This window comes from Chionomys nivalis, chromosome 25, assembly GCF_950005125.1.
Source record: "Chionomys nivalis chromosome 25, mChiNiv1.1, whole genome shotgun sequence".
Classification (NCBI taxonomy): domain Eukaryota; kingdom Metazoa; phylum Chordata; class Mammalia; order Rodentia; family Cricetidae; genus Chionomys; species Chionomys nivalis.
This window is the reverse complement of record NC_080110.1, coordinates 39,009,533-39,023,623: the sequence shown is the minus strand read 5'-3', so window position 1 is coordinate 39,023,623 and position 14,091 is coordinate 39,009,533. Positions and strand designations below refer to the sequence as shown.

Here is a 14,091-nt window from a genome sequence, read left to right as displayed (position 1 = left end):
AATGAAATAATAAAAGCAGCTAAAGGCCAGGTATGGTGGCAGAGGCAAGCAGACCTCTATGAATTCAAAGCCAGTTTGGGCTATATAGAAAAGAATTCCAGACCAGTCAGGGTTACATTTGAGATCCTGTCTCAAATCTACTATCATTGTCCAAATGATAAAGAAAATAAACCACTTTTTAATTTAAATTCTGACTCCATGTCTCTGGGTGTAACTCAATGGTGGTGCTTGTCTGGCAAGTGCAAGGCTTTGGGTTCAACCTCCTGTGCTGCACGCAGTGACTAACATATACTAAACCTCACAGTGGGAAACCATGTTAGCGAGCAGGAATCCTGTGTAAGCACAGACAAGCCAGGGCACGCCTGCGGCACTGGAGTGTGCACCCTTTGTCACAGGAACCCAACTTTCCTGTACTTCAGTTGGTAGAACGAACCATCTTACACGCAGTCCGTGTCATTATTTGTAGGCGCCGGAGTTTGAGCCCAGGGTCTTCTGCACGCGAGGCAAACACTGCACCGCTGAGTGGCAGCTCCAGCTTCAGAAAGTCTTTGAAGAGAAGCGCTAACCATTTTGGTTTTAGAAAATTAAATCGATGAAAAGTACTAACAGTCGTCATATTTGAAGAAAATACTTCTTGTAAGTCACTGGGGACGCTGCATGGCAGCTTCTCCACCAGCTTACACATTTCTCATCTTTTTGGTGCAGCCTTCTTTTCTCCGCCAAAGCTCAGGGTCGTTGGACCAGCTTACTCTTGCTTCCTTCCTGTTCGCTGAGTTTAAAGTGGGTATAAGCGAGGATGCCAAACAGCGTGCATAAGATGCCGAGTCCCTGGTTAGCTGACAGAGGGTCCTTAAATAAAACGTATCCTCCGCACAGGGTGATGCAGAACTTGAAGTGTCCGAACATGTTATAGCTGAGGTGTTCAGATAAGGAGACAAAGAAGCAATGAGCCAGATGTTGGGGTCACACAGGTGTGCGTTAACAGCATACAGATGGCAAAGGCTACCTGTGGCTGGAAGAGCCTCATGTATTATGAACTCGACAATCACCAGGCACTTAAAGAACAGACACTTAGGTGACGCACTGGGTCAATCAGACCTTCTTCGGGCATGGTTTTAGCAATTTACAGAGAGTTGAAAATGGTGACTTTGCATTAAACATTGTGTGTGTCTGTGTGAGAGAGGGTGTGTGTGTTATGTCTGTGCATGTGAGCTTGATACCCATGGAGGCCAGAAGAGGATGTTGGAATCCCTGGAGCTGCAGTTAAAGGCAGTTTTGGTCACCTGGTGTGAGTGGTGGGTGTGCCCTTAACTGCTGTGCTGTCTCTCTAGCCCTAACACTGTTTATTCTTCCAGGTTGGACATAAACAACATAAACACACACTCCAAAGTGACAGGAGACTGCCTCAAGTGTCCTGATGACCTCTACACAGAGGTGACACCGGGGAGGAAGGGTGTGCAGACGGAGGAGCTGAGATGGGCCAGGTGACAGGGAGTTGGCGCAATGAAAACTTCGGGTATGCCTAAGATTAGGAGGGCAAGGGAGAGAGGAACGGAGAGGGAGCAAGACCCAGCGCCAGGCACTCTGTCGGGAGTTCTTCCAGAAGCTTCTCACCTCGCCCATTTTACAACTCTGGAGGCCCAGAGAGTCTACTAATTAAAAAAAATACTTTATTTATGTACTCATGTGTGCATGCATACATGCCAAGGCACATGTATGGAGCTCAGAGGACAATTTATGGAGCTACGATGTGGCCCCTTGAGCCCAGGTGGCCAGGCCCGTGGAAGGTTCACCTGCTGAGTCATCTCACCCACTGACTGCAATAGCCAAGGGACACAGCTCAGGCGCCGGGAGTCTAAACAAAGGCGGACTTATTTAGCTCCAAAGTTCAGGTTATAATCCAAGATACCGCCAGCAATTCATTACTGGGCTAAAGTTGTTTCCCAAGTCATTGTTCATATTTAAAAAAAACATACACATACACCCCTCAGAAATCATTCTCCTGATACATTTTACACATAATTACTTTTTCTATCTAAACTAATATTGTATTGCTCTATGGATGTACGCTGCAAACCTATGTGTTTCCTAGAAACAGCACAGAGGCAGCTCCCACTCTGTGCCTCGGTTTCCCTGCCTATTAAATGGTAGGATGATCTGTGCCTAGCTTATGTGGTTGATATAGATCAATACCTGTGAAGCTCCTGGGACACAGCATGCACCATCAAGTCAACCGTAAGTTGTCAAGACGGCTCGCCCATGTTCGACAGGACCGCCCAGCACCGTGGATGTTACTGCCCCTAATTTCCTTGCTGCTTCCCTCTTGCCCCCCCTCTCTGCAGTGATGGAGACAACGAGCTGACTGAGCCTAAGCCTATGCCCCTCAGTCAGAGTGGACCCCAGTGGAACCAAAGAGCTCCCACCACACTTAGCTCACAGGAAGTAGTAGGCCTCAGCCTCGGCCTGGCTCTGCCTGACCTCTACGTGCAGGCTCTCCACTTAGTTCCAAAAACAACGCAGCTGGCCGTGGTGATGCAGGCTTGGAACCCCAGCTCTCAGGAGGCTGGAGCAGGAGCACCGGAGATCAAGGTCATCCTCAGCTACATGGTAAATCTGAGACCAGCCTGGGCCGGCTACGTGAGACTGTTCTACGAAACAGTGGCAGCCCTCAGAGGAGCGTGGGCAGCTCCCAGGCGATCTGGAAGCTATGGCCAGGATGGCACCACGATGTCACACCTTATCTCAATTCTGTGCTACCTTCAAATATACTGCTTCTAGTGTGTTAGCTTCAAATACTCCCAGCCCTGCTAGGCAGCTCACGGCCTGTCAAAGCCATTTATGGAAAGGGAAGGCAAATTTAATGACGCTCTTTGGTGGCTCTGTTTAGGAAAGGAAAACAAAGAGCGCAAGCTCCAGTTCTGTCCGCTCCAGGCAGGCTTCGCCTTGCTTCAGTGCTCCGGGTCAAAACCGCCAGTTGCCTCGCCTGGGGACCAACTGCGGATCTCCCTCAAACCCCGCTCAGAAGCACCTGACACAGGGCCCCCTCCCCCTCTGGTAGATTCATCGCCACTCTCCCCTCCCCTCCCCTTCCCTCCCCTTCCCTTCCCTCCAATGCTCCTCTTTAGCTCCTCTGCCTAGTTCCTCTCCCCTCTGTGAATAGGACTCAGGACTATCCCCGAGGCCTGCCCTGAACCCGGCACCTGGAACTCTACTGCACCTCAGTCCTCCACCTCAGACAGCCACATGCACAGCACCCAGCCTCACTTCCCTGCTTCACACTCTCCACACTCAACTGTTCAGGAACCCTGCTGCTGGTTCTTGGAAAGGTGTCCAGAAGCCCGGTACTTCTCACCATTTCCTCTGTCCCTTAAAAAAGCATCATTTATACATGTGTGTGTCACTCAGACGAGGGTATCAGATCCCCTAGAGCTGAACTTAGAAGCCACTGTGAGCTGCCTGTTATGGGTGCCAAAAACTGACTCGGATCCTGTGGCTAAAGAGCAAGTGCTCTGAGCCGCTGGGCCACCTCTGCAGCCCGCAAAGCTGGTATTTATGAATTAGAAACTGCGGTGGCTTCCTGATGGTCTCCCTTCTTTTCACCTCCTCAGGTCCGAATTTCTTCAATCACGTGAGCAATGGCTGCACACATTTTTGACAGCTGGGGTGGGGCCTGGGGTGCTCCTGGCACCTAGTGGCAGAGACATGCCATGCTGCTATCCATCTTGCAAGGATAGCATAGGTGCCCAACTAAGCAGTCTTGGCCTCAAGGCCCTGCTCAACACTGCAGAGATTCACAGTGGATGTGAGAGCATTGCCACCTCTGCCCCCTGCTCCACTGGCTTCTCACCTCATGCACTCACAGCTCTTCCCGGAAAGCTCCACTTGACCCAGCTCTCCCTGCTTCTCAGCCCACTCCCCGGCTTTCGGTGTTCACCCTGCACAGCTGCCCTTCTCAGGCCCCTCACCTGGTGCTGCCACTGTCTAAACGCTCTTCCCAGTGCGACAGCACAGCCACCTTCCTGAGGTCACCTGAGCAGCCTACCTAAAACTCCAATCTGGGTCCCAAGCACTCTACATGGCTGCTTCCTGCTTTATTTTTTTCCCTGTGGCACTCAACACTACCATCCTACGTATTCATATTTAATTCTTCTTCATGTTGGCAGTCTGGCTTCCTACTAGAATTTAAGTCTGTAAAGGAAGAGATTTTTCATCGCTTTGGTTTGCTATAGTACCATGAGTGTTAATACATAGTATATAGTATACATAAGTACAGCATATGGCCTGTATAAAGATTAAATTAAGTAATGGTCTGTAGTGTTTAGTCAATAAATACTAGTTGGATTAATGCTTTTGTTTATTCTTGTTTATCTAATGTATATGAATATTTTGCCTGCATGTAAGTCTCTGTACCAAGTAAGTGACTGGTACCCTTGGAAACCAGAAGAGGGCACTGAATCCCCTGGAACTGGAGTTACAGACAGTTTTGAGCTGTGGGTGCTGGGAGCTGAACTTGAGTCCTCAGGAAGAGCGTCAAGTGCTCTTAACCACAGACCCAACTCTGAAGCCCTGAATGAATGCTTTTAATGAGGGCACATTCTCGCAGGCCTTGATTTGATGACATGAGGCAGAGCTTGCGGGACAAACTGGGCAGGGCATGTCTCAGCATGCACTCTTGTTTCTTACTCTGTAATGGGGGATGGACTCAGGGCTCTGTTCAGTCTGGCAAACACTCCACCATGGAGCCATAATCCCTTTCCCTTCACTGTGTGGTCTATGTGTGTCAAGTTATTTCACCTCTGTGGCTCTTTTCCTTGTCTGTAAATTGACAGACTCTCCCTTCACAGAGCTCTGATGAGAACTAACGGATCTGTTTACACAACAGTAGCCAGTACAAGATACATATTAAGCTCTGGGTTTTTGAAAGCGATTATGATCGTTGTTACTTATTGATATTTGGCAAACAGGCTATTTGTATTTCTGACATCTCAGTATTTACTCACTTATATAAGTCAGCATACTTTTTTCTTTATACTTTTCAGCTTTATAAATGAGATCTCAGTATATATAGCCCAGGCTGGCTTCAAGCACATGGCAATCCTTCTGCCTCAGCCTTCTACGCCCTGGGCTTACAGGTATGAACCATCATCACACCCAGCCTTAAGTCAGTATAACTCTTTAAATAAAACGTTACCAAACCACCTCTTTCACATGAGGAAATCCATTCTTCACATTTGCTTACAGTAAGGCAAAGGGAAACGCAGAGATGGCAGGCAGGATGTGAGAACTGGCAGTGGAAGTTGACCTTCAACATATAACTTCATTTTTTAAAAAGAAATTTGGACTATTAAGAACACCTGTTTCCACTAACTACAGACCCACTCCAATCAGATGCCAGGGCACGGGATTAGCATCCGTTACCTAAGCTGACCACCTCTCCTTCATCATCACAGAAGCTGAGAACTGACTCATTCCTAAGCCTCCACTCAATGACTCAGTCAATAAATACCACATTAATAGATTATCACCCATTACTGCAAGTCATGGTGCTAAGTCAGCTTTTATAGGTCACTACTACTTAAGAAAATTCAGAAGCAAACTCATCCTCGGTTAATAAATTTCATAAACACTAGTGTGGAAAGACATTTTTAAAAAACTAAGGGGTATAGCAATGTTCTGGCAGGTAAGACCGCTAACAGCTCCCAGAGAGCCTGGGTTGAAGTCTCAGCACCATCTGTAACTTCAGTCCCAGGGAATCCGATGCCTTCTCTGGGCTCCAGTGCATCAGGCATGCGTGTGTGCACAGACATATATGCAGAAAAACACCCACACTAATGAAATATAACAATAAAAAAGGTTAGAATAACCAGCCTACTTAACAAAGGCCATGTAACAATGTAGCACACGGGAAACAAAGAGTATACACATTTGAGAGTACACGGAAAGGATACGTGACTGGTGACGTGTTCCCAATGATCCAGTAAATCGATAGGTTCACCATGAAAGCGATTATTCCAGACAGTAGTACCATAAGCTACAAATGAACCAAGAGAATCATTAAACCAGGAACAAATATGTCTCATTAGGAATAACACAAGCTTCATCCTTTTTTTTTTTTTTTTTTTTTTTTTTGGTTTTTCAAGAGAGGGTTTCTCTGTGTTGCTTTTGGAGCCTGTCCTGGAAGTAGCTCTTGTAGACCAGGCTGGCCTTGAACTCACAGAGATCCGCCTGCCTCTGTCTCCCCGAGTGCTGGGATTAAAGGTGTGTGTCATTACCACCCGGCAAAATCCATCCATTTAGACAAGATGTCACATGCTGGTAATCCCAGGTACACGTATTATGGTAGAGGCAGGAGGATCACTGTGAGTTTGGGCAGTGGTTTAGAGGTACATATTGAGAGCATGTCTCAAAACACACTAGATAGACGAACAAACACTGCACCGAAAAAAAAAAAAAGGAGTTTAGAAAATCAACTTGGTACTGGGCAGTGGTGGGGTACACTTTTAATCCCAGGACCCAGGAGGTAGAGGCAGGTGGATCTCTACAGAGAAACCCTGTCTCAGTAAGCCAAAACTAACCAAACAAACAAACTTTCCAATAACAGTGGGAACCTCTGCAGTGATGACCTGGGGTCTGGAGCACATCTGTGGTCCTTGTAATCCCAGCATTTGGGAAGGAGAAGCAGGAAGATCAAGGCAGCTTTGATTACACAGTGAATCTGAGGCCAGCCTGGCTATTTGAGATGCTATCTAAAACAACAACAAAAAAAGCAGAATAAACCAACAACAAAAAAGCAAACAAACAAAAAAAGGGGGGGAGGGCTAGGAGATAGCTCAGCACTTAAGAGTGTGCTTCCTTTTCCTCCAAAGGACCCAAGTCTGGTTCCCAGCACTGTTAGCTTACCACCTTGTAACTCCAGCTCCAGGGGAGGTGAACCACTGGCCTCCAAAGACACAGACTCAGACTAAATAAAATAAATCTTTAAAAAGCAAGCAAAGAAGCTAACAAAACAAAACAAAAAAATAGTCTTGAATGTGAATTTCTAGGTTTTTTTTTTTCTTATTCACTTAAGGAAGAAATATTTTCTGTTCTCTCTTTTTCTCCCCCCAGACAGAAGTCTCCCTATATTGCCCAAGGTACCTACATAAGACATAAGAATTCCGCCAGGCAGTGGTGGCACACGTCTTTAATCCCAGCACTTGGGAGGTAGAGGAAGGCAGATCTCTGTGAGTTTGAGGTCAGCCTGGTCTACAGAACTAGTTCCAGGACAGCTTGAGCTGTTACACAGAGAAACCCTGTCTCCAAAAACCAAAAACCAAAAAAAAAAAAAAAGACACAAGGATTCCTTTGGCTTCAGTTTTTGAGTGGTTGAGATACAGGCATACATCACTGAACTCAGCTTCAATAAATTTTCATTAAAAACAATGCAAAAAATAAAGGTAAGCAACTACTACCACAACTGTTAACACCAGGACATGAATACTTGCAGATTAAATTCTGATGAATCGTTCATTTTTATTCTTACTTAAATCAAAAACATTTCTTAGCAAGGCCTTATGAGGAACACAGTATGTACAAAAAGGACTTAGAAATTACTTGAAGTATCACAACATGAGGAGATGGCTCACTTGATGAATAAAGTACCTCTACAAGGAGGAGGCCTGAGTCTAGATACACTGAACTCATACAAAAGCTGGCAGTGTCTGTGTCTGTAATCCCAACACTGGGGAGGTGGAGACAGGAGGATCCCTGGGGCTCGAGAGAGAGACCTTGCTACAAAAACAAAAGTGGAGCATAACTGAGGAAGATGCCCAATGTCAACTTCCGGCCTCCATGTGCACCCCCCACACACACACACAAATAGGAGAACCAAAGCTTAGTTTCCCACAAATGATCAGGGGGCAGACGGACAACACAGGAGGGTAGAGTGAATGGCCAGGATCACACGGCTTTGTGTTCCTCACCCACTCTGCCAGGCTGCTTCTCTGTTACCTAGGAGGGAGCATTGGACAGAGTTTCCAGCCCAGGTAATGGGTCTTGAGATCTACATAGCCGCCGGGCAACCAGACAATAGGTTCTACATGACTCTCAAGGCAAAAGATCAGAACCAAAAAATTGCTAATGCGATATCTTAGGTTTCCAGGGGGCTCTACTTTCTTAATATTTATTTTTATGTATATTTGAAATCTATGCAATGAGTATGTAGTCTTTATTCAAAATAGCCATTGTTTCTACAATCATGTTGTAAAAATATAAGATTAAAATTCAAGGCCCAAATTATGTGTGGACTCTAGTTTGGCATGGACAGAGAGGTAGCCGGGCATTGGTCAGCTGTCCTAGTCGAGGGAAGTCCTTTCATGTTCCTGTGCCTCTGTTTCTTCATCTGAAAATAACCTCGCCTGGCTCCCTTAGAGAGTAACCGTGAGAACTGAGGCTGTGCTCTGGAATCCAAACCCTGCCTCAGGAAAGGAATGACTTCTGCAATTTCTTAGGCACCAAAACAATCAGGACTTACCAAAGCAGAAACTGACCAGGGACCAAATATTCCTCCCTCTCCAAACACTGGCTCAAAGAAAGGCACAGCCACCAGCAGCATGACGGAAGACATGGGAGCCTGGTAGTACAGCAGCTGCATGGAATTCACCTGCAATTCATGCTGCTTGGCGCCCACCCACTGAAAATCAGGAGAGAAGACAAGTCAGGTGCACAGAAAAGCATCGCTCAGTCAAAGCCGCGCAGCGTCAGGCTAGGAAAGAGGACACACCTCATTATTCTGCAAGGTTTTAAAGAGTGGGGAGACAGCACCTCAGATACAGGAGCTCTGTGAACCCGGTATGCAATGATCTACTGACTTCTTGATACCTTAGACGGGAAAGCAGTAGTCCCTCTATTCTTGTTCTGTAGACCAGGCTGGCCTTGAACTCAAGAGATCTGCCTGCCTCTGCCTCTGCTGGGATTAAAGGTGTGCACCACCACTGCTGGGCTCTGCAGGGCCATGTTTAAGACCAAGCTCCTCCTGTCTATAAATAAGCTACCTGAGTGCTGCCTCCATCCCTAATGGTCTCCTCTCCCCCAGAGACCCAGCTCCTTAGAAGTCCTGGTTTCTAGCCAGTAGGGTCCCAGGTTCTTCACACTGTCCTTTTTCCCTGCACCCTCCATTGCCATTAGAGTCATTTTTCTTAACTATAAAGGCTCGGCAACACCTCTCCCAATTTTTGCTGGAGTCTGCAGGATAGAGTCATTTCCTCTGAGTGACAGCAAGACTTTGCCACCCACTCAGCATCACCCCCCACAACACACCTACAGTCTAGCCTCACTAAACACAAGTTCCCCCAAACACTCTGCGCCTCCACACATATTAAAGAACAGATCTCAACATTTCACTGCCAAGCAAACGTCTGTGCCTCCAACTTAACCTTCTCTCTAGTCTAGCCTTGCCATCCCACGTGCAACTGCCGTTTCTGCCTCGGCAGGACCTTCCTGGGCCTGGGGCTGGTTATGGACTGTCCTCTGTATATGTATCTTGAAGGGCAGGGTTACCGTTGCCTTTCTTCATTCTGTCCTCGGGGTGAGCATAAAGGAAATGTCTGTCAAACCAATAAGCCTACTGTTTCTCCAGCTATGAGCTGAAGATGCTCCTTCCGGCAACAGAACAGCTTGGAAACCAAATAGGAAACAACAGGCAGGGGCTGGAGAGATGGCTCAGTGGTTAAGAGCACTGCCTGCTCTTCCAAAGGTCCTGAGTTCAATTCCCAGCAACCACATGGTGGCTCACAGCCATCTGTAATGAGATCTGGTTCTCTCTTCTGGTCTGCAGGCAGACACAATACTGTAAACATAATAAATAAATAAATCTTTAAAAAAAAAAAAAAAAAAAAAAAAAAAAAAGGAAACAACAGGCAGCCGAACTGTTTGAAGGGAGTTCTCTGTGCTGCTGGGGTCTGCCTACTCTGACATCGTACCTGCTCTTTACTGTACAGAAGCTTTGCCTGTGTCTTTAGCCACTCCATCAACCTCCTTGCGAGCCTCGGGGCTACCGACCTTTTGATTCTAATCTACAGCAAGTCTGAAGCAAAAATGGCCATTTTGTTCCTTCAGGAATAAAATGGCCACAAAACAACAACAACAACAAAAACAAAAACAGTGAGTGTTGTGAACTGGAATTATGTATAAGGAGTAAAAGGAACTCTAATATTTAACAAGTAGACTGGGTATGGAAACACATTCTTAGTTCTTTCCTAAAAAGTAAGACGGGAGGCCAGGCATAATGGCACATGCCATTAATCCCAGCACTTTGGAAGGCAGGCGGATCACATTGAGTTCCAGCTTAGCCAGAGCAATACAGTACTGTCTTAAAACAATGACAAAACAAAAAAACAAGAACAAAAAATCAGCTCCAACAAAAAGTAAAAAGAAGAAAAAGGAGATGACTCAGCAGGTAAAGGTTCCTGCTGCTAAACCTGACTACCAAAGTTCAATCCTAGGGACTCCTGTGTTAGACTCTGGCCTCTGCAAGTTGCCCTCTGATCTCAATATGCACATAGTGACTGGCATGTACATGCACACATGTGTACTCATGCATACAAACAAAATAAGTGTAAAAAATAAAAGTGAAGAGAGCTGGGGATGAGGCTGAGTGTAGTGTGTAAGAGGTCCTGGGTTCGAGCCCCAGGACCACCACCCTAGAAGTCTCATTAGCAGTAGTAGTTGTTGAAACTGTTAGCCGCTGGGTGACTTTTAGCTCAGTGTACAGTGACTGCTTAGAGTGAAGGAGGCCTGGTCCAGTCCTCAGCGCCCTGCCTCCAGGGATAGTATTTTCTGTAACAATGTTTCTGGGACAATCACTACCATCAAAGAGCTGGGTGCTAGGCTGGAGTACTGAACAGACATTGCTAACTAGAATGCCTTCCTTTATCACCTGTGGATACTTGTGACAGAGGTAACACTGGTTACATTTTGGCTTTGATTCCCCATGCAGGCACACCCTGAATTTCCAGACCGAGGTTTTCAGCATAGAGAACACTGTTTCACTGTTCCCTACTCCCTGCTATTTCTCCCCACTAAACAGGACACAAAACCCAGTTTGTTGGGAATTTATGGTAATGAAGTGAATCCATGAAAAAAATTTAACCACATCCTGGCTACAGACAAGGCACTGTGTTTGTACAAGAAGTTAAAAACCTAGAAACCACTCTATTGACCAGACAAATGATTAAAAGCCAATCAGAGTTGCAACACCCACACTTCTTTTGAGTTTAAAATATTTACACCTGATTTTTTCATGTCCAAATGTTTGCAAATGTATGCATTTCTTAAGAGCAATGACAAATATAACCAACAAACTTATGAAGCAGAGCCTTACTGCTTTTGTAAACACTTCCTTGGAAAAAGTAAAATGACAATAACAAAAAAATTGTCCCAAACTCTGATGGTTAAGCATGGGTATTGCACACTTACAATTAGATAGCACACACCCTAGTTTCTGTCTCCTCTTCACCAGGAGTTAAGACAATTGATCAATTATGCTTTCTTCCCAACAGTTTATTGTCTCTGCACTGTATTTTCTAACCTGGGGATACAACTTCAAAATTTAAGAAATCTGCTAATAAGGCACATAAAGAAAAAAACATTACCAACCACTTGATAGAGGGACGTGACTAACACCCCGAGGGCAGCAAACACCATGCCAAGGGCGTGGAATTTCACGTCGTAGTAAGAGTTTAGGATTACACCTACAGTTATAGGGATCTGCAAAGAAAAAGAGGCAAATGCTGTTGAGATTAAATTCAAGAACAGTGTCTTACAAAACACATCACTGGGAACACTGAACTGCATGTTTTCTTTGTTGGGAAAACTGCCAATCCCATGTAAATTAGAGTAATTTCTCTGCAGACATTCACATACAACTCTACATCTGGGAGAAAATCATGAATCCATGCACCGTGCTTTCTAGGGAAATACTATATGCATTTCCAGGGACGTAAATGGACCACCAAACTAGTACTTACATGAGCATACACATGTAAGAAGGAAAGCATCAAGACCTAAAATACTAAGAACTACTAACCGCTAACATCATTTTAATGACTTTTATTTAAAGGTACAGGCATCCCAGCAGTATGCCGCTGAAGGCATATCCTGAGATAGTTTATGCTACACTATTTCGTGGTTATCATACGTGGCTTGACTCCCCGTGGGTAGAAGGACTTTTTCTTTTCCTTTTCAAGTTAAGCTTTCGCAGATATCCTGACACTGAACTGTACCATCTAAGGCAGCTTTCTCCCCTCACCATTTAAAGATTCCCATCATATAGTAAGTTCTAACCCACAGGAACACACCCTTTTACTAAGAGCCAGAGGAGTGCCAAATGGCTTTTTCCACTTCACTCCTCTCTAAAATGGGCCACGCAGTCACTATCTTATAGACTCGTGTGGAGTCAAGAGGATGGGAATGAGTCCAGAGCGCCAGGCTTATAAGCCTTCAATTTTCCCGGGAAGCAAGACGAGGTAGGTGGCCAGGGCGCTCGCGCAGCTACTCACCATCGTGAGCTGTATTCTGACGGAGAAGCTCTTTTGGTACCAGAAGGTCTGGATGGCTATGATCACCGGCGTGGTCATGGCCTTGGCCAGCTGATAGGTGCCTATAGTGTTGTTTTGCAGAGAAAGGTTGGTGAAGACCACAAAGCCACAGAAGCTGAGGGCCAGGAGGAGGAGCTTGGAGAGAGGCAGACTTTTGGGAGCAAAGATGTCCAGTTTCTGGCAGATGTATAAGCCCAGCCAGGTGACCACGAAGTGCACCAGGGTCAGGCTCATATTGGGGAAGCCGTGGTGTACATAGATCCATTTGTTGAGGAATACGATGCAGATGGACACCAGCAAGTTGAACAGGAGCCCGGCGGCGATGCGCCCGTTGCCTCGGACCCGGTCGGCCAGCGATGCCATGGTGCCGGCCGGCGGTGGAGCAGCACCCTCGGCCAAGCCCGGGCTGTCCAGCCTCCCCGCGGGGCGCCCGGGCCCTCCACCGCCGCGTGCCGCAGCCGCCCACCTCCCGGTCCGGCCGGAGACACGCGTGCGCCAGGAGGTCCCCGGCAGCCTCAGCTCCTGCCGGCCCCGCCCCGAGCGGCCACGTGACCCCGCTCGCACTTCCGCCGCGCAGGCGCAGTGGGCGCCGAGCGCTGCCCGCTCTTGCCTCTGGTGTGCAGGGAGGGAAGGGGATGAGTAACATCTGTGGCAGGTCACCCGACTTGCAGACAGCGTCTCTCGAGCTGGTAGACCCGGCGGCGCAGACCCCAGCCAAGTTCACACACCATGGGTGCTGGACGATTTTAATTCTCTGCAGAGGGAAAAGCATTTCACACGAAAGCGCATTTTAAAGTAACTTTAAAGGTGTAAATACACGGAAGAGCGGAGAGGCAGTATAGCTGTCATATAATTAGAATGTACGTTTGAAAATATTTTGGCTTATTTGCCTCGAAAACCTTTTTATTTTTAGGTTTTTTTTTCGAGATAGGGTTTCTCTATAGCTTCGGAGCCTGTTTGGAACTAGCTCTTGTAGACCAGGCTGGCCTCGAACTCAGAGATCCGTCTGTGCACCACCACTGCCCGGCACCTCGAAAACTTTTAAACCACAGACAGATGCTACATCTTTCACCCACAAATTTTTTGTAAACCTAAAAAGCAAATCTTGGTCCAAGATAATTATTTTGTACTGCTAAGAGGCTTATTATAAAGCAGGCGGTGGTGGCGCACACCTTTAATCCCAGGATCGGGAGGCAGAGGCAGGTGGATTTGTGAGTTTGAGGCCAGCCTGGTCTGCAGGGTAGCGGCTTATTCCAGCAGCAAGTATGAAGTCCAACTTCAAAGGTCTGGTGCTGGAGAGGACTTTTAAGTTTTGTATTATTATTTGGAAATGAAAATCTATATTCACTCTTTTCTTTTTCTCAGCTGTTACTGGTTCTCTATAGATTTCACATCATGCATTCCGATCCCTTTTGCCTGGACTGAGTTCTGTAATGACCTGCATGCATACTTGGTTCTTCTGCTATAGTTTTTCCAGCACCATGTAAACCTTTTCTCTTGGAGGGGAAGTTGAAGA

At 46.5% G+C, this 14,091-nt stretch overlaps 1 protein-coding gene across 1 annotated transcript; it reads right to left on the bottom strand.

Moving 5' to 3' along the window:
• Window positions 1–298: 298 nt before the first annotated feature.
• On the bottom strand, window positions 299–13,094 carry Slc35e3 (solute carrier family 35 member E3). Its single transcript, XM_057758210.1, has 5 exons — window positions 12,537–13,094; window positions 11,635–11,745; window positions 8,513–8,671; window positions 5,949–6,031; window positions 299–913 (listed from the first exon to the last, which is right to left on the bottom strand). Exons 1-5 carry the CDS (start codon window positions 12,936–12,938, stop codon window positions 727–729), a joined length of 942 nt encoding a protein of 313 aa, XP_057614193.1. The 5' UTR covers window positions 12,939–13,094; the 3' UTR covers window positions 299–726.
• Window positions 13,095–14,091: the final 997 nt, after the last annotated feature.